Source organism: Diorhabda carinulata, chromosome 7 (assembly GCF_026250575.1).
Source record: "Diorhabda carinulata isolate Delta chromosome 7, icDioCari1.1, whole genome shotgun sequence".
Classification (NCBI taxonomy): domain Eukaryota; kingdom Metazoa; phylum Arthropoda; class Insecta; order Coleoptera; family Chrysomelidae; genus Diorhabda; species Diorhabda carinulata.
In genome coordinates this window covers 8429413-8455530 of record NC_079466.1, presented here as the reverse complement: position 1 = coordinate 8455530, position 26118 = coordinate 8429413, and the positions used below count along the sequence as shown (strand labels likewise).

Below are 26118 nucleotides of genomic sequence, written 5' to 3'. Positions count from 1 at the left end.
GTTATTTCATACGGAAATACCCCGACTTATTTTAATTCTGTCTCATTCATAAAAATAGACTATAACCTACTATACCTATTAAAAAAATACATTGATTTCATAATAATATTTTTCCAAAATGTATTTTATTAAAAAAATTAACCAACTATTTGCAATAGTTATTAAATTATGGTTTCAAATGGTGTTCTGTAGTTTTTTTGTCTAATTTGTCAATACAATAATAAAACTAGTAAGAACTTAATTAAAAAACAAACCGATGGTACGAAAAACTGAACCATTCATTACAAACACACGTATACGAGACTTACAAAAACAATTTTATTCTTCTCACTGTAATCTTCATTTATTATTTCGTTGTATAATATTCGAAAACGTCTTCATAGTTATCAGTCATGCCTTCTACTTCAGCTATATTCAATCCCAATACGTTTGGATTTATATCTGTTATGAAAATATCGTTTCCTAGACCGCATTCGTTGACAATGTCTTGTTTGGAAACTGGAGGTGCAAGAAAATCTGTAGGAAAGTACAAATAAGAAAAAATTGTGCTTAATAAAAATATTAGTCTTGCGATTTAATCTATGTCGATTTAATATGCCATTAAAAAAGAATTGAAATATTAGCAAGTGCTGGGATAAATTAACAAGGTTATCCATTATTATACCTATAATAAACACACACGCATATGAAATATCACATAGTATCAGTATTCAAAGATATGTATATTGAATAAACATATGTTATGAATAAATTCTCGTTAATTTAAATATAGCAAACGATTCAAAATTTAGGTATAGTAAACACGCGACACACGACATACGAGGGTGGCTACTTAAGTTTTGAGGTATGGCAACACTGATGTGAATATATCAAATCTAACACTACCATCATAGAGTTTGACATTTTTAATGGTGAACGAACTGAGACTCTGTGCACCATCTCAAGCCACCGAGTTTCAATCACGGTCGCACTTCGCTTCAGCTGTTATATCACAATACACCGATGTGTGTAAACTGATATTGCAAGATCGTCATGTGACGATAGTATTGCATGAACAAAAAGATTTGTTCACACTGGATACCGTATAATTTGAAAATTTTAAATAATATTTTATCTAATTAAGTTACATATGAGCTTTGTTATCTTTTTTCGAATTATTTTTAAATACCAAGTTTAACTTACATATTACTCGATTGTCAAAATATTCAATTGATAATATAATGTGTTCTTTGCTTTGCTTGCTGTGGTATTTAGTTGATTTAGCCAATTTTGTTTTGTTTGTTGACAAAAAATAATTATTCCAAAATTATATTTAAATCCAAGGTAGAAACTCCAAACCACACCAGCCTGTTATGAACGTGTCCAAAATTTCGAAATAATGAATGTAATTGTCAACAACTAATTGAAATATATACATTATCTCTATTTTCACTTTTTTAAAGAGAACACTTTGGACGAAGTGAAAACATAACTAATGGATATCACAACGTGAGTTTAATAAGAAAACTAAGTTTTGTAAGCAATTCTTGTTAAACGGCATGAATTTTTTTCTGAATTGCTATTTGTAAAACAAGAAGACTTTTGGGTAAATCAGGTAGTCAAATCAATCGGTAATTTCTTGTACCATGTTGGTCGCTTTGTTACTACTCTATTTACCACGGATAGAAGGGATAGTCTCGTCAATGTCGAGAAGCTATCTATATATATATATATATATATATATATATATATATATATATATATATATATATATACAATGTGTCCAATTAAGTCGGAACTATATGGGAAATTTTTAGTTTTACGAAAAAAGTCATTCTTCATAAAGTGTTTTGCATGAACTAAAAATGAAAATGCAAACATTAGATGACAACTTTTATCCGTCATATACGAGGTTCGTCAAAAAACATGATTTTCACCCAATACTTCTATTTTTTACAAAACCGAAAATTGTTATTAAAAAAAGTTGAAAACTATTGTCAGATATCCAATATTGCCCTTCTGCCATGAAAAACACTTTTTGGTATAAATAAAATGAATGCATATGTAAATCTTGTAATCAGTTATTTTATTGAAAGACATGATAACCTTTCGGTTCATTATTAAGTTATGCAACAATGTACATTGTAATTGAATAGTTAATGAATACATATCATAATATCTTATTTTACAAAAGAAAAGATAAACAAGTTAACTAATAAGTAGTAAATAACATTCATAACAATATAATGAATCCTTCAAATAGTTATTTTTCAATGTTTGAACAAAAGATAAAAAATGGAAGTAGAATAATTTATTTTTTTTTTCAATTGACTAAAGCCTCAAATATCCACCATATCTTTCTAAACATTTAGTGGTTCGTCTATTAAATTCCCTTAATACATGCTTGATTATATCTGCAGAAATTTCCTGACATGCCTCTGTAATTGTCCTTTCCAAATGATCAATATTTTGAAAAGGCCTTTGTTGGTAAGCCCTATGTTTTAATTAGCCCCATAAGAAATAATCTAGAAGGGTTAAGTCTGGAGATCTTGTTATTGAAAGTCGATTCAAGATATTCCCTCACAGCTACAGTGGTATGGTAGTAGTGGTAGCACCGTCTTGTTGGAACCATGCACGTTGACGGTTTATTAGGGATAGTTCGCAAATAAAATCATTGTGTCATTCATTTTGTAAAAACTTAGATAACGTTCAGTATTTATTGAATGTCGAAAAAAATATGGTCCTATGATTTTATTTTTGTAAATACCATACCATACGTTGGTCTTGAATGAATATTGGTCTCGTGTTTTGATGGTAAAGTGAGGATTACTGTCACACCACCAGCGACAATTTTGTGAACTGATAGTTCCATTTGATGTGAATGTTGACTCATTGGTAAAAATTATATTTCTTAATAAAAAGGGATACTCTTCTAACTCTCCTTGTATCAACTAGCAGAATTCAAACCGTCTGTCATAATCTCTATCTTTCAATGTATGCACAAACTGGGGTTTGTATGGATGATAATTGTTATTTTTTATAATATTTGCCATTGTACCTCTACTTAATTCATTTCGCATCAAAGACATTCTTTTTCTCAATGACATTTTAGGGTGTTCTACTACATCATTTGCAATTGCGTGTCCTCACTGGCAACACTCTTCTTGCGTTTTTTATTAAAAATTATTGTGAGCACTTCCAGAGGTCTAAAATTTATTTATAATTTTTGAAACTGTCGAATTCTAAATATTTCTATTCTGATGTATGTTGTTAATTATAGCTGCTGCTTCTCCCACAATCAACACTATTTCAATTTTCTCCTCATTACTTAACCGAACCGCCATTTCTTGTATTTTCTAAAATCTAACTAGCGATTTGACGTTTGCTGTCAGTGCATCCTAGATAACAAATCGTTCTATTGCTAATTGCTAATCTCTCCTGAATCTGTCAGGGCAATGATGATACAGAAAAGTTGATAAACACAAAAAAAATAATTTTTTCATGGCAGATAGATAATTTTGAATATCTGACAATAATTTTCAATAATGATCAACTTTTTTTTGATAACAATTGTCAATATTCTCAAAAATAAAGGTACTTCACTCTTGAGCAAAAATTCATATTATATACATACCTCGTATACGAGTAACAAATTTTTATATATTATTTTTTTATGAGGATACCCTTAAAGATATGAAAATGGTTTATGTTCGGTTGCTTTTAGCAAGGTCTGACGTATTCGAATATATGTTAATATTTTTTTCATTTTATACAGAGTGTTTTTTTAATAGAACCGTTTTTTTTCTATTTTAATGCATTCAGGGGTGAAAAATAAGGCAAATTTACGTATACTTTCCTATACCTAAACCTTACCGTTATCCAGATATTAAATGTTTTCTGTAAATTTTTAGAGATGCAGGTGTGGTCTAAATTTTATTTTGACCCGTTGATACAAGCACTAAGAAAAAAAGTGTTTTTCATTATCTTGTCAAGGTCTGTGAAAAGAATCAAATCAAATTGTATTTACTAATTCTATTCCAACTTTTGGTCGTTTCCGAGATATTTGAGGTTTTAAATTATTATTGTACTTTTTAACAAGTTTTAATTTTTTATGTATACTTTTAGTACCAATTTGATTTGATTTTTTTATAGACCTTGATAAGATAATGAAAAATACTTTTTTTCTTAGTGCTTGTATCAACGGGTCAAAATAAAATTTAGACCACACCTGCATCTAAAAATTTACAGAAAACATTTAATATCTGGATAACGGTAAGGTTTAGGTATAGGAAAGTATACGTAAATTTGCCTTATTTTTCACCCCTGAATGCATTAAAATAGAAAAAAAACGGTTCTATTAAAAAAACACTCTGTATAAAATGAAAAAAATATTAACATATATTCTAATACGTCAGACCTTGCTAAAAGCAACCGAAAAGAAACCATCTTCATATCTTAAGGGTATCCTCATAAAAAAATAATTTATAAGGCTCTGCAAAGGTAAAATTTTTTACACAAAAAGTAAAAACTCAAAAAGAATAAATTTTTCGAAAAAAGTTTTTAGACAAAAGTATACCAAAATTTTACGTTGATTTCAAAAATGTATTAATATACATTTGAAATTGAAAATAATAAGGTTACAGTCGACTTCCCGTAGAACCGGCCATCTTTGAAAATATTTTAGTTAAAAAGACCGTATCCGAAAACCGAATGTAGAAATTTTCATGATTTTACTATAAGTATTTTTCCATATAGAGATAGTTTTAACTGGTCCTTGGGACACCCTGTATTATATATATATATATATATATATATATATATATATATATATATATATAAAGAGCTTTTTCTTATTGGGAACGTGGCAATGAAATACCAAAGTGGAATAATCTTGGAATAATATATTTTCCCAATAAGAAATCGCTCATAATATAGCTGACAAAGACTTCTTTACAATTAACATATACAGGTTGTTTCAAATTAAGTGCGCACTATTGCTAACTTTTTTAATATTCTAGATACGAAGTCGGTTAAATTAGCAAAGTAGTAGTATTTTTAGAATACACTGTATATTTTAGCTCAAATTTTTCCAAATTATTCACAGAATATAAAAGCTCTTATACAGCATTTAGTCGAAATCTAAAAATAACCAACTTCTTCATCTTTCTAACAAGTTGGCTGTGGCTATTTATTTTTTTAACAAGTTGGCTGAGATAAATCAAGTATAATCTAAATATTTTAGTACAGTATAAAAAAAATAAATTAAATGTGCAAAAATCACGCCGTTTTGTTCAATACATTTTCGAGTATTCTTTAGTACACGTTGCGTAGCTTTTAAAACGGTTCTACCGTCGATGGATGCTATAACGTGTCTGGTACTATCTTGAAGTTCGGCCAGATTCGTATATCTTCTTTTATAGACCTCGTTCTTGACATAACCCCAAAAGTAAAAGTCTAGTGGGGTTAATCTAGAGGGCCAACGTGTAGGACCATTTGTAGCAATCCACCTATCTTGGAAAAGTCTTTCCAACAATACTCTGACTTCGCGTATCTGATGGGGAGGAGCTCCTTCTTGTTAAAAATAAATTCGGTTACGTGCTTCTAAATTTCGATCATCCAAATATTCTTCCAGTACTTCTGATAGCATATCAACGTATCTCCTACACCTTCATAAAAAACTGGCCCAACTATTTTGCTGCCAATTAAACCACACCATTCATTAATACTGAATTGTCTTTGCGGATTTCTTGGATGAGCAATAAATAAATTTTCTTGACATCAATAGTGCATGTTCTTACGATTAAACATACCCCTATGTTGAATTTCTCTGAGCAAAATTGAATCCTATTTTACAAATTATTTTTATTTTAGTATTTTAACATTATGCTTAGATTTTATGTTTAAGGAAACTTAACATTTAGTTGAAAGATATTTTAGAAATGGAAAAGTAAGTCCTACCTCTGTTTTATGACCCCGGACACATGGGTTACACAAAAGACTCTTTTTTTACTTTTCGGAGTAATGCATATATTTTAGTAAAACATCTGTAATTTTACGATTCTTAAGGAGAGGCTTAGACCTCATTGTAAATATTTTATTATTAGTTTTTAGTTAGTACAAACCGACTCTTTCAAGCGTGAGGACGCTTCTCGAAAACGTAGTCTTTTAAATAAAGACTTAATATATGAATGTTAAACACTGTGTATTTCATTTATAAATATAAAACCTAATAATCACGATTACCTATCCATAACTTTCAATACCCTATTTGAAAAATTTGCTTCGTCGGTCCATAAAATGGATTTTAAAAAATTGTAGTTCTGCCTACACATATTTACAAACCATTGAGAATAGATCAATCTTCGGGTAGTAATGTTTGCACTGGTCGGTATTTGTGAGCACAAACTTAAATTTTGTGAGAATTCTCCAAATTGTAGAATATGCCAACACATTTACTTCTACTTGTTCACTTATTATGAATTGTTTCTTAATTCTCGTCTTTACAAAAACAGTTTCGTTATTTCTGAATTTTCTATACAACTTAAGAAAATATCTTCTGTCTGGCTGATCACGTTCGCGATATATTTGACCATATCGTTCAAATGCTCAAAAACCATTTTTTCTACACATGATATACGTTTCTATGATGATGTTTTTTGTTTGACGTACACCACCAACTTGTCAAAAAGATAAATATCGACAGCCAACTTAAAAGAAAGATGAATAGGCTAATATCTTGGTTATTTTGAAATTTACACTAATGTTGTATAGGAGCTTTTATATTCTCCAAATAATTTGGAAGAGTTTGTGCCAAAAATATACATGGTGTTCTATTAAAAAATATTCTATTTTTCCGATTTACTCGAAAACGGTATATGTTTTTCTGTTTTCACCATCTTAATCAGCGTGAAAAATACTAAGTACTACTTTGTTGATTTAACCAACTTCGTATCTAGAATATTAAATAAGTTAGCAATAGTGCGCCATCACAGAAAAAATCACGACACAAAAGAATAATCGTATACGTCATTGTTAACGTGAATCAACTTTTATGATGATCTATATTATTGAAGGTTGAAATGAGGCAGTAGAATGGCAAAGATAACAAAAATTATTGCTAATCTTTGGAAAGACAGCGTTACTTTATTTTTTACGTGTACACTTTTTTATACTAAATTGATGTTAATAGTTGATAAGCGTGTTAATGATTCGAGTGATAATTTGGTACGTTATGAATGAATAAAGAGTGCCTAAGTATATTGGACATACCTAAGTTATGTACTGGTTTTTGCAAAAAAAAATGTAACAAATTCATTAAATTCACCATTACAATCAACTTTTAAGTATCTTACCTTCTAACCCAGTAGTTGTATCACCAATATGTATATATTCTACTTCTATATTGTCACTTCTTGTGTCAACAGTGTAAGTCTAAAATAGTTTATTTCAATTGTAAAATAAAGAGAAACAGTTTATCTACTACTTACGTTATTCATATCTCCCAAGATACTTTCTGTGGCTGCTTGTAGTTCACTTTCAGCAATATCCTGTTGCGTGCAACTTGATTCTGTGTACACATTTTGGAAGAACTGACTTATCCTTTGTTTCTAAAGAAAAACTTTTTATTAAATTGAAGTCATAAAATCGATAGATCGCACTGTTAAGTAAGAAAAAACTAGGAAAGGAGATCTACAACCTAAATTAATAGAGTTAATACCATCAAATGATACACAGACTTAGAAAGTACCTAATGAGACTCTAACTACCAGAAAAGGAAGAGTACAGGTCCGGATTATATAATTATAGTATGTCTTTGTATTACAAATCAATGCAGAAAATGCCTTAGACTAGGATTTTGCAAAAAAGTAATTATCCCAAATACTCGAGATCATTAGAAGGTGAACTGTAGATTATCCAGCAACGAGGGACAAAATAGACTCTAGTGTAACATTCTATAATCTATGTAGAGAATCATTACAAAACGAAACATATAAAATGAACTTTAGGTTTGTAGGTATATACTTCATACAAAAAACAAGATCAAATGTTCCAAACTGTTGATGATTTACATTAGATAGGTTCACCAAGCTTATTTAATTGATTTTCCATAATAAAAAGTTTAACTGATACTTATATAGCATTTAAAGTGATATTGTAAAACTTACGATTTGAGAACATTTCTTAGGATCCCTTTGGGCTATAGTCCAAAGATGTCCAGCACCTTGAACTGCTTTTCCTCCCTTTCTAAAATGTGGGTTTATAGATAAATTATGCCTAACGGAATTCTTCCATCGGTCGTCATTTTGTTTGTAAAATGGAAAGTGATCCCTAGAAAGTGGAAGTGAAAAAAACTTAATAACCTCAAATATAATCACAGTGATGGGAAAAATTGTGATACTAATCTTACTATAAATAATGTGATAGTTATACTGAATTCGACTAGAAACAGTACATCTAGACAAAAAACAAATTTTGAAATACACCCGTTTGGGTCTCAAGCTCGAACGAGGGGTGTTTGATGAGTCGTAATAACGTCGAAACTAGTCAGTAGTTACACAATCTCTTTGTAATAGCGAGCCATTGGGGATGGAGTCATGGAGGACTAAAGTAACCTTCATACCAAAAGTAGGGAAGAAGGATACCACACATCCCAAACCCTTCAGACCAATCAGCCTCACCTCGTTTCTACTCAAAACGATGGAAACAGCTGTCGACAATTATATTAGAGCAGAGATTCTGAAGTGGAAACCTCTCCAACTATATCAATTTGCATATCAAACAGAACTTTCTGACGAACAAAGAAAACGTAGTATGTGCCTTCTTAGACATTAAAGGCGCCTTTGACAATACACCGGACTATGCTATCAAAAGAGCATTAGACGGGATATAGGAGATAGGACAATCTCCAGTCGGATGGTACAACTACTGGAACAGCAGAAAAGAAAGTAGGATAAGACACCATTTCAATCAATGCAAACAGGGGATGCCCACAAGGGGTAACCGCATCCCCACTTATGTGGAGCTTAGTAGTAGATGAACTCTTATGCGGGTTGATGGAGCTCGGCATTCCTTGTCAAGGATATGCAGACGACATAGTCATCTACGCAAAATGATGCTTTGAGAATACACTCTGTGACATAATTCAAAGAGGAGAAGGTAGGGCTAAATACCAATCCGAACAAGGCCTACCTAATTTTCTTCTTTAGGAAGAAAAAACTCAACCTCAAATTCATCAAACTAGATGGGCAAGTGATAAAGTACAGAGGGAAATATCTAGGACTCACACTAGACAACAAACATCTCTGGAACAAAAATGAAAAAGAGATAATCACCAAAGCCAAAAAAGCCCTAATGGTGTGCAGAAACTTTGCGAGGAGGAATTGGGGTTATAACCCAAAAATCCTACAGTGAATGTACACGGCAACTGTGAGATCAATAGGGCAGTGGATTGGAGTACAAAGGTACAAAAGCTAGCCTGCTTATGTGCAACCAGGGCCATGAAATCTTGCCCGACAAGAAAGCCCGTACCTAGATAATGATCAACCCTGGGATATGCCTCAGGACATCACATCGAAAATGTTTAGCTTTGAAACGAACCGAAATGCCATTAAATGGTATACTGATGGATCAAAAACAGTAGATGGAACTGGAATAGGAGCCTACGAGCCAAGAACCAATATTCTGAAAGTCTAGGCAACGTACCAAGCATTCTTCAAACAGAAATTTATGCAATTCAAAAATGTGTTCGGTTTAATCTAGAGAGGAGCTATCGCAAACATGAGATCATCATTCTATCCGATACTCAAGCAGCCCAGCCATTAGAGCTCTAAGCTCCAATATCATAAAATCCAAACCTGTTTGGAATTGCCTAGAAAAATAAAATTACCCTACAATGGATTCTGGGACACACCGGAGCGAAGGGAAATGAAATTGCTGATAAACTCGCTAAAGCGGGGCTAGACAATCCATTCATGGGACCTGAACCCTTCTGTGGTATCAGCTACAGAGCAATGGAAAAAGCACTGGAAAAGAAAATAGATAGGAGCAAAACCAATTATTAGGACAACCTACAAGTGCTGAGACTGGCAAAGACTCTTCTGGGAAACTATAACCAGAGTAGATCTGCAGAATGTATCAACCTAAGTAAGAACAATCTACGAATACTAATAGGAGTTCTATCGTGGCACCTGAAGACTTGGACCTAGGCGTGCAGGCGTTGTTGCACAGAGGACGAAACTCTATCCACATTCTCTCGAAGTGTGAAATACTAACGAACTCCAGAGCACTACACCTGGGAGCGCATGAAATAGAAGACGAAGATCTCTGGCAATTAAAGCCATCCCACATTCTAGACTTTTTGAAAGGAGTGGGATTAATGGATCAGCTGTAAACACAGGATTCTCCGGTATCGTAGCAAAAAAGGAGGACACAATAGATCCTTTGGATCACAGCTTATACGAGACCCCAAATCCATACATACATCGGAATGATCTTCACAAAAATACATTCTTCTGTTGACATTGATAAACAATGATCGTCACTCCTACTAGCAACTGTTACCGTTTTTCCCGTGTGGTTGATGGTTTGGAACATATATAAATAATTTGTACTCGCGTTTTGTGCTCTCACAATGAGGCACTATACAATATTTGTAAAACGAAGGATTTATTTTTAGTAAACAGTTGACACTTGACACAGATATAAACAGTTTTGTATTGCTTGTTGTGGTGTCATTCAAGACGCCATGACACTATTCAGCGTTTTCAAGGGAAATCTAAATTGTTATTTATAAATACAAAATACCTAATGTAAATATTGCTTTCTTTTTAAAAATATAGTTTTTGGGATGAAATAGATATTAAAAATATAATTAACCAAGTTCTCAAATTTAGTCAACTAGCCTATTAGAAGTTTATTACATAATTAAGGGGACCACAATATCACAATCTTTTACCAGTTAGAAACGTCGTTTTCTCCTTGTCCTCAGTGTTAATTTTCACCTGCCAGTAATCACTCTTCAGGTCGAAGGTTGAGAACCGTTGCCATGCCACTTAATGTATTCAAAGTATCGTTTATCCTGGGCAGGGGATAATTGTTCTTCTTGGTCACGTCATAAGCTAAAGATAATTCACACATAACCTGGTCGAACTATCTTTCTTCTTCACTAATAATAACGCGTTCCTAATTTCCTGCATTAAGTACACTCACCAATGTGCGAACTTTCAACCAAAGTTTCTTTTACCACCTTGACCTCCGTTGTCAGTGTACCTTTACTTTGAAGACAAATCTCACCAAAACCGCACCGGCAAATACCATTTTTCATATCTAACATGCAACCTATCACATGCGGGAATTTTCTCTTCAGTAAGACTTTCCAGATCAATAACTAAAGCATTTTAAAATACCTCTAATAAAAAAGCATCTTACTCAATAATTTACCTCTTAAAGAAAATAGAGATAATTGTGTGTGTGTGAGTGTGTGTATGGAGGGGGGGCGATTGGTATCAGCTTCTGCTATTTGCCAAATACTAATTTTGGTTTGTATAGCAACTAAAATGTAACACTAGTTATATGTTTATATGATTTGTTTTTATTAGAGATAATTATAACATGAATTAATGGTAAATATAATAATCATCATATCGTCTCTTATTTGTTATAAACCAGAAATCGTTTAGAAAAATATGAGTAATTAATTACATGAAATACTCATTGTAAAAACGAACACGATTCAGTACCCTGGGAAAATGGGGATTAGTATCAATTGCAGAAAGAAGGAGCAAGCCATTGGTGCGAGACCAACGTTTAGACACGCTAATTGTTCGAAGCTTGATCACATCCGGCGTTACGTTAATAACGAAAAACTCTGCGCCCCTTTCTTTTTCGATGATAGTATGGACAGGTGAAGGTAGCCACAAAAGGTATGTATCTATAATACGGAAAACATTTTTTGTTATAGTCGGGTAACTTTCAAATTTTTAATTGTTCAGGAAAATTTGTTTAAATTAAAATCATTTGAAAACTATTACGCATTGTATTTATAAGTTCAGAATATTAGATATAACATAGACCTCATTTAAACTTATTTTAACCTGAATCCATATATTATACCAAAGAAATATTGCGATTAAAATTAAAGAGACGCATCGAAACATAGAAAAGAACTGAAATAGGAGTGTGTGGGCCTTGAACCAAACAATTTCATTGCTTGAGAATAACGCCACGCAATTGGGAGATTAAGGAACAGGAAGAAATATAGAAGGCATAAAAATACCTTTGAAATGTTGAGCTCTTCTGTAATCAATTCCAAAATGGTTTAAGAGTAGTAAGGCCTACTTAACCATCTAGACACAAGTAACACTTGTTGGTACCAGAGCAAACTGAGTAGAATTGGAACAAATTGATAAAAAGCAGAAAAAAATAACTGGTGGGAGAACATACTACAGCGAAGACAGTACTGGGAAGCTAGACCAGAAAAGACAGGAAGAATTCATGATTCAAAGCAAATCCGCATGAAAACTTTTAACATGTTATAGCAGGATGGACACCTCAAGACACTCAAAAAAATACGACTCTAGACTATGTAATTAAGAAGCATGCTGAATGCATGAAAGTTCAGGATTTCATTGCTCGAAACCTTCAAGCGCGCGGCTGTCCTAAAATTTATTAAAGATTCAAGAATAAAGAAGCTACTAGTTTCCGATATAGAGACAATTCTTGGAAACTATACAATTGTAGAGGAAATACAACAGCTTTCAGTGAATTGTCACCCCTAATATTTTTCGTGACAGGTTTAGGGAAATAATAAACGGCAGTTTTTCTTATAATGAATAACTTTTTCTCGTAATACTATGCTACAGACCACAGACTTCTCTCTAGATACATATGTTACAGTTGTTGTTCCACGCTTCTCTGAAGTCTTATTTTTCACTAGTTCTCAAAAATGAATTAGCTGAAATAGTTAGAGCACCTCAACTGTTCATATGGTATACAGAAGTTAAAAATATTTTTATGAAACAAAATAATACCATGCAATATGAGAGCGAAAAGAGCAGGACACGAGTGTAGAATTTGCTCAAGACAGTTAAAAGAATGGCAATGCTGCGATTTATAGGCAAATAACATAACACAATGTTTCATATCATGGTATTCTGTGAATAACCGTGTGATCATAATAAAAACTAAGACGTTAAATTAGATTTCATAATATTGAAAACCGTTTAAGCAAAGTCTGAACCAAATTTTGTTTTATATAGAGATATGGCGATGATTTTATACTTTGTCATTATTTTGCAGATTGTTATTATAACAATACAACTGAAGAAATCGTTAACTATGTACCAAATATCCACATTCTACCAATATGACATTTCAAGTTCTTATTGAATCAATTTCAGTTTGGTGACTATCAAATTAAGAAATGTAGACGTACAATCATGAGAAATGTGGCGTATTGAATAAATTTGGTGATGTTTGACTTATAATTTCCGGTCCAATTGTGTTTGTTATATTGATAGTACCAAATAGAAAAGTAACATTTTCAAGCATCTCTAATAAAAGATTTTGAATTTACTAAAATAACATCAACACTCAAAATATGGAAAATATTAATATTATTTGGTCTTTAGTTTACAATAAAGAAATAAATGTTTTCGTTTTTGATAACAAGTCCCAAGTTCCTTAAAAATAATTTTAAAGAAGAACCATTTAAAATTAGAAAATATACACTAACTTATATCTATATAAAAACGTAAATTACTCCCAGAACTATAGTTTTGGAGGAGCTCGCTTTTCAGGTTTTTACGTTCAAATGTTCGATGACTTCTAAAATGGGCTCCATATTATTATGGCACTGAAATTCTTGTGAAAGTGGCGCAATTCGCCGTACCTGGTACGAGATATTGACAATTGTCGGTATACTAGTGATTCCAACACGACTACGACATGGTTTTACTCCCTCAAAAATATATTTCGTAGGTTTTCTTAACAACTTGATTCGAATGAAAAAAGTTCGTGGTCTACTTGAATAGCTATTGGAATTTATAAAAATGGGAATGGAAAGAATGGGAAATTTTTTGCCATAGAAATTCACAATAATATTTATTTATCCTAAAAATCGAATATAATGGAATAATTGTAGTTCTATAACTTAATTAAGTCTAAAAAACGTCAATTAATTGTATTAATTTCTCAATATACTTTAACAGCAAATAAATAGAAAAAGTGTAGTTCATCTGTCTGAAAATTTTCTGATCTCAACCTGAAGATGTCAGCACCTACTGTTGATAAGTATTGTAATGCTTATATTACTTCACAATTCATTTAAACTGTTCTTTAACGGTGGGATAAATTTTTATAAACTGTTTTATACTCATTTAATTTATTTAAACACTTACACTAGACTTAACTAACTTATATAATAATTAACTTATCGCTCCTTTTGTAATTAAATATTCACTACTTCATTATCACTTTTCTAATTTATTTAAATTCACTGGTTGGGTACTCTATTATTTCATTCTGTTCACTATAACTGTTTAATATAAACTAACTCTCGCTGTTACACAAGCTCTAATATATATCAAAAGTAAACAAAAAAGGGAAATAAATAAAAAAATCTTCCTAGAAATTGGTTCTAACAAAAATAACATAAACAACTCGTCGCTGTTTATAAAAAACATATATCATAATCTGCAATTTTACCTATATTTTTCATAGGACGTAATGTACCTTAGAGTAAATTGTAGAATTACTATCGTCTATGATATTCTTAAAAAAAAATTTTAATATATTACTATCAGACTTCATTATCGGTAGTTAGTAAATAAAAATATTTTTCTATTTCCTCCTAGGACAAAATGTAAAGTAGTACAATCCACATCTGATTTCAACAACTAGGCACTACTAGCGACCAAAAAATACAGAAAATTCCTCTACTTGGCAACTGACAAAAGACGCAACCACTAAACTATCGTGGAAAGAAGGTTCAAAGTAGAACTTACAAACTAAAAATAAACGAGTAACGTAACCTAAAAACATGCAATGCAATGAATCATCGTGGTCAGAGGAAATAAGTTTGATAACCGTCTTAGTCAGTCATCTTCTGTTAAGTTCCAATGTGACCGAATAAAAACAAATATATTGGAAAATCGTTTCAAATGGCATTTGTTGCTATGATGAACGTCAAAATTTATAAAGTTAAATTAAGAAATGGGATGTGCTCGTAGATCCTCTTAGATACTTTCACCTTATTAGCTGACCATTTAGATGACTTGGTTAGATTTGGCGAAGTGAAAATTCTGTCTAAAAACAACAGTTTCTTTAAAATCGACTATTCGCCAATATAATCCACGAAAAGAATTGGAAAACGTTTAATTATGCACCGGACGGTTTAATTTACTACAAAAGTTCGTTCGAAATTTCTAAATAATGGTTATTATGTTCCCGAAAAAATTTGTAATCTATGTAATTGTGGATCAGATTCTATATCAACAAAGAACATGAAGAAATTCTTATATTTACTACATGCTACAAGTTTGGACGTGAACTTCATCTCATTTGTATACTAATGCACGTATAACATGAATTATTATGATTCTGTCGTCGTCATTCAGTTTTCCGTAATTCTGGTGACTGGTACAACAAAATACAAATTCACTAAGAAGTCGACTGCCTCATTCGCCCTCTATTTTACCCTATTTAATTTATATATGTCACTATAAACGTGTTCATCCATCCATAAAAATTGATTCGATCAAAATACAAATTTTATCGTGATAATAAAAAATCACAATACCGTGTATTCAGTGGATTCAATTAGATAAATAAACTTTCGCTTATTTTGGATCAAAAGTAAATCATGTAATAAACAATAAATAATTCTTAAGCAACTCATTTCGTAGATGTGACTCAAAACTATGAAAAATATGGATACAAGAATACCATTTCTCTTTGTACTGTATTCCTTTTACTGAATAAGTGCCGCCTATTGCTAATCCTTTCCTGCCTTTCCTATTTCTTATTAATGCTTCGCAGTTAATGTTTTATCGATATTCATCCTTCCCTATTTACGCTGAGGTCATAAATTCCCAGAAATCATGAAGAATACAAAAGGATGATTTGTTTCATTATATCTTATTAATCCAATTGGCCATTCTACTGCTTCGTTCATATGTTGAAGATATTCATTGTCCTCAATTTATACATAGCATACCTAGTAACAACTCTCTAGACTCACTCAGCTAGAATTTACAAAAGTTACAAAAAATACAAACAAGAACTAGGAAAATCTCGATTTAAAAAGTGGACAAAAATATTTTGGCGTATTATCTCGGCGATAAATAAATAAGATTTTGAACCTAACTGACGACTGGCATGAAACGTGGAAGACCAGGAACAGGAAATTATAAGAAGACAATATGGACATCACAGGAGAAAAAATTACCTGGATCACCAATGCCATATATATGGACCATCGACTAACGTTCCAGAACCACGTCGACTACTCTAGAGGACAAATTGAGGGAAACAAAAGAACGTCTAATAAGATTCATCACAAGACGATACAAGTTAGAACTGAAGATAAAGCTCCACATCATCAGCGGCACCCTTATCCCCATCATATGTATGCATCTACAGCGTTTGGTTACACTGCCAAGTATCATCGAAAGAAGCTCAACGTCCAGCAAAACATTAGCCTAAGGCAAGCTGGCAAGCACTAAACGATTCTTCATCAGGACCCAGCAGATCTACTGATAGTTGAAGCAAAAGAACGCGAAAATGAAAAAAAGTGTATGATACTTTCCAGTAAAAAGGGAATAGTGGAATATTTCAGCTATGACAAGCAGTACAAAAAACTGACGATCCCATCGAACGAGATAGGAAGAGGTGGATGAAAGCTCTTCCCGGAATCGGAGTCAATGAGCTACAATTTGGACAATTAAAAACAAATTGAAAAAGAAAACGAAAATAGCATCCTAAGTCGCAAAGTCCAAATACAAATGTAAAAAAGCCGTGAGCAGCAGAGCTCCATCACGAAAGTCGAATTTTTCGTCGAATGAAGAATTTAACTAATACACAAACAAATCTTTCCATAAAATGAATTTCTTGGAAATGATATCAATTCTCAATCTTATTTCTTTATATGGAAAATTTGCTATTCCTCAATAACTTTATATTTCACAAGTTAACTCTCTCTCTCCAATGAAAATTCATAATTTCAATAGACCCGGTGGTCTCGAACCCTCTTGTTCAATTCCAATTGACAACAAAGAAAACATTGTCATAATGACAAGAAATTTCGAAAATGGGAAGTAAAAAAAATCACCCTAGAAACGATCATACTCGTATTATTCATTAAATAGAAGGCGGTCCAGTTCAACAACTACAACGATCAAAATGATTTCGGGCGTTTTGTGCTAGAAGAACTGAAGAAGAAAACTTTGAACTTGGGAAAGACAATTCTTAAACATCACCCCTACTTGCATGCGAAGTTCGAACCCTCTAGTTAAACTTTTTCTGGCCAAAAAATAAGAAAATATAACAAAAATGATCATCAAATGGAGAGGGGTGGAGATGGAAAGTTTCGACCTTAGACAGGAAATAATCTCGCAACTAATTAAACCTACATGTGAAATTTCATTTTTCAGTCGCTTTTCGTTTGACCTGCAGAGGTGAGCAAAGGTCAAAAACCACTTTGCACTGCGACCCCTCAAAATATTCATTTGTTTTCAACCAAACACTAATAACATCAATTTTGAACCAAATCGGACCCATAGCAATTGCTCGAGAGACGAAAATAAGAATTGTAGCTTAAACAGATATATATATATATATATATATATATATATATATATATATATATATATATATATATATATATATATATATATATATATATATATATATATATATATATATATATATATATATATATATATATATAACTACAGACATTCGAAAAACCATCATAATCGTGTTCAGGAGGTCTCAAAACATGGAAAAAATGATATGCCCCCCATTTTACTTCTAGTCATGCCTACCGTAATAGTCTAATTTTTCTTTGAAAAATTCCACTAAAAAGACACAGAATTTTTAATTTTCATATAGTTTCCATCAAATACGGAAATTGATCATTTTGATGTTTTATCTAATACGCCTCAATTTCAATAATATCGAAAAATACATTAAGTATCATGGGGATTGCTCATCTCTCATTTACATCATGTAAAAGAAATAGTGAAATATATGTCAGTATTGTAGTTGATCGTTCCACCTTCTTGAGAAACATTAATTTCAAATGTAAAATTAAAATGAAAAGAGCTACTCACGAAATCCACTGATAAATTCCAGATACAGTCAATTCTCCTTTTTCGCTAAGAGCATATTCTATCAGTTCGGTGTACGTGAAAGGCGGTTTTTTAAGACCAGAATATCTATAGTAGTGTCCTTGACTTTTACCATCACCAGCTTTTATTACAGTTGGCACCTTAAAAGGTAAATTTCCATCAAACACTTTTTGTAAAAATGTATTAAATATACCTGTACTAATTGTGGTATTACAGACGAGCTTTCCTGTACTATCTGTACGTTCCGATTAATACTTTCAGCCCCGGATGCATCTAAAATACGATTTAGTATAATATATTACTATTTAATGCAGTAATTATGAATAGAAAAAATATTAGAATACTAGATAAAAAAAGACTAGAAGTGTGAAATCAACGATTAGACTACAAATCATTTTTTTCACTATCAGTCCATAATTTAGCTTTTTTGCTGCTTTCACGGTATTATCAATATTGGTAATGCGCTCAAGATAATTGTAAGCGATCTTTGTAGAAAAGTATGGTATGATTAAAGGTAGGATTAAGGTAAATGCTTACTAAAAGTCAATAAACAATGTATATGAAAAATTACGTAGTCGTCTGCCGAATCTATAACTAAAAAGACTTGTTTGCTTCATTTAATCATCACCATAAAGTAGCATTATTATAAGACTATCTAAATAAATTTACTATCATTAAGGAGATAATGGGCTTTTTAGCAAATTTTTATTTGATTTTGATTTAAGGCTCATAGAAACCTGCGTAATACACCATAACCCTGGAAAGAAGACTTTCCAATACTAGCGACACCTGCGTGAAGGCAACAAACACGGATCATTCCACTTATGGATTGTTTCCATACAGTAGACGAGAAAGTGATTAATTAAAAATCACCACTTTGTTCAAATGACAATAGGCAGTTGGTTGTATTAAGCGTATAGATATATAATAGGTCTCGAATGATGGTCAACATACTATCACAATTTCTTGCCACATTAAGTTAAATTGGTTTTAGAAGAAACAGGAAATCAAAGTTTCTTTATATATCACTTCCACCCAGTTTGCCTGAACTCAATCTCATAGAGCATACTTGAGATGGTACAAAATTTATTAGACAGCTGGAATGAAAGTATGCCAAGATGTGGTGCTATGATACGTACACACAGAATATTAACTGTTGCTCAAACATTATTTTTTATCGAATTTCTTGATAAATTCTTTGGTGGTTTTATTCTATATTTCGAACTTTACCTAATTTTTTCTGCTCTAGATTAAGAAAAAAAAAGATTTCATCATTCGTTTTTGACATGAAACAGTTGGCAAATACACCATTTTAAGAATTACCATAGAATTTTTTTGTTCTAATAGTAGTAAAATCTTACTATGAGTTTTAGTGATTCGGAGGTATAACCTCATTAAACCTACATCATCTTGTAGAGAATACTTTAAGGCAGCCATACTTAAAGTGTACTCCATGAAACTTCAGGGTTCCGCGAAACCTCTGAGGGGGATCCGCGAGACTTCAGAGAAAAAGAAAACACCTCTGATTATCAACACCGATCAACAATCCATATTTTTCTTCGATTGTTGCAATTTAGTCGAGTATATTAGTAAATCATTTAGTCGAGTCGATCCATTTCGTTCTATTTCTCTTGGCAAGTAGCGCATCCCATCACATATCACTATTCACGCATTCATTTGTTAAACAAGTCCATACGTATCGTTTTAGTCGAGTTCATGTTGCGAAACACCACTCACTTGTACACTGTACTCGACCGAAAGATTTGTGACAATAGTATTCTGCTCGTCGTTGCTGCAGATTCAAATTACTTACTTAAATATTAATAAATAAGAATGAAAAGTTGGTTTAAACGTGTTGCACCAAAATCTTACAACGAAGGTGAAGGTTATTCGAACTTGAGCGGAATTACAAACTTTCGTTACAGATATTTATTTTAATTTGAAAGACCGTTTGTATGATAAAACTCGGTTGTTCAGACTATCTTTTATGGAGGATTCAACAGATTGAATTTATCATTACAATTTAAAAAGGCAACAGTGTTTCACGTCTGTAACAAAAATATTGCCTTCAGTAATAAAGAAATAAAAAGCTTTACGGCATTCAATGGGCTTATTAGCATTAGCGATATATGATTATGATGTATTTGAGGAATTGGTCCAATATCTTGCAATGCGCTCATGCAATGTCATTAAACACAAGTATGGAGTCATTGTTTAAAACGACGTCTCTCAACTTGTCCAAATGGCCCTGAATGCTCTTCTCCCGTTCCCAATAACATACGTGTACTAAACAAGATTTTCAACCTATGCAGCTATGAAAGCAAAATACCGCAAAAGACTGGACGCCGAACCTAAAATAAGACTACAAATATCTCCTATCAAACCTGACATCAACCATTTGATGAAAAACAAGGGCACACTAGCCAGTAAAGATCAGTGAGCTCGAATTATCGTGCAAAACTTCACTCCGTGGCAACGTTTGTGAAATATTAAAAATTTTAAGACACATATCAAGTACAATGTGGTTCATACATTCAGAGAGTTGAAATAAATGAGTCCCTAGCTTTCACGGTAAAAGAAATATGATTTTTTTAAAAATCAATTTAAAATGCGCGCGACAAGCGAGATCACTTAGAGCGGCTATACATAGGTAGGTAAGTACATAATAAGTAGGCCGCTTCCATACAAAACAACTAAAATCCCAAGTCAAAACTTTTGGAATTAAACTGAGTCAATTTCTAATAGGTTTTTATTAAAACCTTGTTTTTGAATTTAATTTTATTATATCACTAATAAAATATAGGTACTAAATTGATGCATGAAGAGAGACTGTTTTGTATCTGAAAGTACAAAAAAAAAGAAGAAATAAATCGCTAGAATTGAATACATATTCTCTTTTTCATTATGATCATATAAATCACGAACAGGAACCGTGTTCTGGCAAATTTTGCGTACACATTTATTATTTTGACATGAATTATCTTTGCAAAAGAGGCTTAACTCTAGTCTTACATGTATTGGTATGGGATCAGTATATGACATCCATAAACGAAGTTGTTATAGGCAATTAAAATGAGTATCGCTCACATATAATTACATCCTTAGTATTAGAAGTACACCTGCTTCATAACATGTTGGTAAAAAGCAACATTGATTGGAGGAAGTTCTGAAGCGGACTTGATGGAGTTGTGGTCTGGAACCTCAATTCATTAAGTGTTCGAATGAACTTGATCTTCTTTTTGAATAGATCAGTGCAAATTTAATTGCAATATTAACAGCTTCAAATGTAGACACGGAGTAGTTTCTACTATTTTTGACACCGAAATAACCCGTTTTTTATTTCCTTGTCCTAATTCCGTTTATTTCTTGTAAAGCATTTGATTTAATATATTCAGAACATCTATATCCACTAATTTCACTAAAAATTTATTTTGGTGATGTACCTGATGATGAAGTATCAGCCGCGTATTAGCCTCATCATAACTTGATTTCAATCTTTTAATTCGATTACACTATTCTTATCAATAGAAAAATATAACTTTGGTTTTTCGAAACCCCCAGCGACGATTAGAGTTTCGTCTAGTGATAATTCATCAGCTGAATGCTCGAGAAGATAATCAGTTACAACTTTCAATAGAGGTTATTTTATATTCTGATCATTTCAAAAATATACGAAACATGACCACTTTTATGCACTGAAAACCTGTCAAAAGTCTAAATTGTCCAGTGTTCAGGAATACCGCAAAGCTTGCTAATTTTTCAAAAGGGATGTCTTTAACGGGGTGCAATAAAATAAACTTGAATCGTATGCTCTTCTCGTTTTTGGTCAGTTGAATATACACACCAGTACACATTACACATCAGACGTTTGTTGCTGTTTTTCTAATTTGAGCTCAGTGACCTTTAACGGCTATTTGCAAAGTTCGGTCCTACTAAACAATTTATAGAATACTTTCTTTGGTGTGAGCTCACGTCCCCCTTTAGGAATTTATACATAATTTAAACTTATATATGATAAATTTACTTACATTATGTTTGAGTAAAATAACTTTGAATTTAGCCTAATCATAACGTAAGAAATATAAAATCATATTTGTTCAAATACAAATTATGATTAAACAAACCATTGAAAAAATCACAACATCAGAATCAATAATGTAAACAGAAATTTTCACTCTTTTTTCTGGTCAGTACTAGTGTGAGGACTGGACAAAACAAACACCATATATCACCTTCCATCTACATCTAATCCGGCTCAATATTTAAATTTTATATTGGCCAGAAAATGTTACCCCGCATAGATAAGTTGATGAAAATTATACAAGCAACTTGTTAGGGATGGTTAGGTTAGGGATAAACAGCAAGATATAAAAACAGAAATCTTCAGATTTATGCTTAGAAAATCCATCTCAGCTTTCGAATCACATTTTAAGTCAATTATTTGTTCTTTAATGTGATCAGGTAGTATAACAACGTTGATTTGAAAGGGGTCTCTTGTTAACTTGAATTGGAAAGGAAGACGACGTTGCCAAAGAGCTATCTTCTCAGCAAAACTCTTAATTGAGTCCTAGTTCTTCAAAGTACTTTTCTGACTTTGTTGCTTTAGGGTCAGAAGATTTATTGTTTCGAAAAAGTCTGATAAATATGCCAGGTAAAAGATAAATTTGTCATTTGTAAACTTCTTGTACAGTTCATCACTTGAACTCATCAAAAAGATTTCAACTTATGATTTCAAGTTGAACAATCTTACAATCATATTACCTTTGGACAACCAACGAGCTTCGGTGTAAAAAAGAAGAATTTCTTGATCACTGTTCAGTGATCACATCACTCGAAAAAGTCTGGTGTTCAAAGCCCTGGATTTGACGTGATTCGCTATTTCAACTGCTAAGTTTAAAGTAGTGTTGAGTAATTCAGGGGGAGTCTGGCAAACCAAAGCTTGTCTGTGGACGAAACAATGGGATCCAATTATTTTAGGATTCTCTTTTTTTAAAGCAAATTCATCAAATCCCGATCGGCAGCCTGTCATCTCTTGAGCTCTAGCGGTACATATTCAAATAACTCTCTCTCAGCAAAGGTCATTAGCTTCTAAAAGTGTTTGAAGAGCAGAAAATATGTTCGCTAATTTAATTGCAGTTTGAAGGTTTTTTTGAAAACAATATTTCTACAATGAGTTTCTTTTTATCTATATATCAACAGTAAAACAACATCTTCGCTTGTTTTCTAATGTCTGTTGTTTCATCGCACTGTAAAGCAAAGAATGGGGATTTCTACAGCTTTTACTCAAGTTGATTTTTAAAGACTGTATCGTTTGATAAAGAAATAAACTTGATTCTAGCTGTCTTCACCGGGCACTGTACTGCAAGTAGTAAGCAGACAGTGGTGTTTTATGAGTGATTCACCAATTGTGTCGGGTTTCTTGTCCTAGGTAATTACCAACAAGGTAATTTATGAAAAGCCTCAACGGTCTTTTCATTTTCCATTCGAAAACTTCCACTATAATTTAATTTCATTTTCTTAAGGCAACTTTGCCTAGAAACGTAAAATTCAGTAGGTTTGTCCTTTGAGGCAGCATGATTTCTAATGAAATTGCGTTCCAAACATCCTGGTGGCATTACATCATCACTCAGAACTACATGACAAATTACGCATTGAGTTAAATGATTAAAGTCTTTTCTTTGGCTGTGATTTAGCCATTTTAATAAGAACCAACCACTGAAACACAACATATTAGTCAATGATATGGCGGTGTTAATCAACAACACAATCTACAACAAACTACATTCACAGTCGAAGGCAAATGCAAGACTGTATATTGGTGACAAGTAGCGTTTGTGGTGGACAGTGGCACTGTGGCAGACATGCGCACTATCCCCTTCCTGTAGCGTGTAAGTTGAGTAATTAGGCATTCAATGTCGTGCTAGTTTAAATTACTTGCAATTCGTCTATTTTCTGTAGAATTTCATTTATTCTTCTGCAGATAAACGTGCAACTTAGTTTCTTAGAATTTTACTTTTATTTTCTATTATTTGCGATCGGGTTTTGGGAAATCCCAGAACAGATGAATTTCGGGCTGTTGCCACACCTTAGGGGCCCCTGACAAAGCCAATTCTCAAAACGCCGCGGCGCCAGCACTAAAACTGTTTAAAAAACTACAGACTTTTTCAGTTTTTGTTGACGCTTTTCCTGAAATTGTTCCACACCCTCACAGAGGCACGCACGCCCAAGTTTGAGAGCCGCTGCCCTAGAGTATGCTCTATAAGGAAAATTCCACATACACAAACTTGGACAAATTGAAATTAAAAACTGTATAAAACTGTTCTAGGTCGAAGAATCATTTCGAGTTTCACAAAAAATGGTGATACAATGCAAAAACTCACTGTAAATTTGTGAATATCCACCAGTGCGTACAAAAGTAGAATTGTAATTTTATGTTTTCGAAAAAACTAATAACTAGAATGCTTTCCAAATAATTATACTAATCCAACCATTATAAAAGCTGCACCCAGAGAAAATAGCAGTTTTTATTAAAAGCATAGGTTTTTTTACAAAAAATTAAATAAATAGATTACGTAGTACCGTTATTTTGAATATATAAATTAGCTTCATAAAATAATAATACATTTTTTATAACTGCATTTCTTTTGCAAATTTGTTTTTGTATACTGCCTCTATTTCTGATTTTGGAGAAATTTCTACATTTATTTCGGTTCAAAATTGGAAAATTCTTTAAATTATCAAAAATTAATCACTATGCGTCGTTCTCAGATTTCTAAATAGAATGTATATACACATTGTTTTGTTGTGCCTCCTAGGTAATGTTAGTAAAAAACAGGTGAAAAATTCAATAGTTTATAAATAAAATAAATAAACTGAAATGTGTACCTGGAACAGGAGGTAATTCCTGAATTTTATAATTCAACAACCAAGAAAGATTTCCTTCTGTGCAATCTGATTCTATACCGCTATCGGAACCACGAGAACTAGGACTGGTAACGTCACGTGGTGAATCAAAATCTCCGCTTTTCAAGGTAACACAGCTCAAACCGTTATCTTTGGTATTTACATGCATGTCAGCTATAATATTAGGTACTTTACTAGTTGTATCCCAATAGCCATTTACTAGATAAACCTGTAGGTAGTTATTAAAAAAAATACATAATTAAAAAATACATTGTTAATTTATAGGCTCAATGGTCTAGGGGTATGATTCTCGCTTTGGGTGCGAGAGGTCCCGGGTTCAAATCCCGGTTGAGCCCATGGTTTTGTTGATAAATTATTTTGATTTAAGGTCTCTGTAAATTTTCATTTGACAGATAACTGCAATTTATTCATAATTTAATGTATGTGGATTAATCAAAACTATTCTATCTAAATGTTTTCCGACATTTCATTTTTAAGTACATACCTCTTCCTTTACATCACTTTTGATACTTTCTTCTCCTTTTATTTCAATTTTCGGGAAACTGGTGACTATATTACAACTTATTTTAGATGGGGGCTGTCCTGAATGAGATCGGTAAGATTGAGAAACAACTCTACCATCAGACGGATTAATATATTCTATTTTTATGGGAGTTAAGTTCTTGTCCAAACAATTTCTTATTATCATACTACTATTATTCATTTTCAACACAAAATTCAATATGCAATATTCTCTTAATCAAACAGGACTTCTTGTTATATGTTTATAGGAACGGTTCACCTTTTTGTACTCTTGAATTGATAGAAATTCTAAGCTTTCAAAAGTGCTAAGAAAATCTTGGAATGGTTTTTACTTAATTTGACAGTT

General features: G+C 32.3%; 1 protein-coding gene and 1 non-coding gene across 2 annotated transcripts; one reads left to right on the top strand and one right to left on the bottom strand.

Annotated features, from left to right (window-relative positions):
- Window positions 1-316: 316 nt before the first annotated feature.
- LOC130896647 (forkhead box protein A2-B-like) lies at window positions 317-26118 on the bottom strand. The gene is made up of 8 exons (XM_057804865.1): window positions 25735-26118; window positions 25212-25458; window positions 18520-18599; window positions 18309-18466; window positions 8145-8307; window positions 7467-7586; window positions 7332-7410; window positions 317-516 (listed from the first exon to the last, which is right to left on the bottom strand). The coding sequence occupies exons 1-8, from the start codon at window positions 25951-25953 to the stop codon at window positions 347-349; spliced, it is 1236 nt and encodes a 411-aa protein (XP_057660848.1). The 5' UTR covers window positions 25954-26118; the 3' UTR covers window positions 317-346.
- On the top strand, window positions 25514-25585 carry Trnap-ugg (transfer RNA proline (anticodon UGG)). The gene has a single exon. It is a non-coding gene; the product is annotated as a tRNA-Pro (tRNA).

Excerpts from the sequence above, each read along its gene's own strand:
- LOC130896647 (XM_057804865.1), bottom strand. The coding sequence starts at position 25,953 with ATGAATAATAGTAGTATGATAATAAGAAATTGTTTGGACAAGAACTTA. Across the intron at positions 7,411-7,466 it reads TCTTGGGAGATATGAATAAC|ACTTACACTGTTGACACAAG; the intron begins GTAAGTAGTAGA and ends AAACTATTTTAG. Across the intron at positions 517-7,331 it reads TACAACTACTGGGTTAGAAG|ATTTTCTTGCACCTCCAGTT; the intron begins GTAAGATACTTA and ends ACTTTCCTACAG.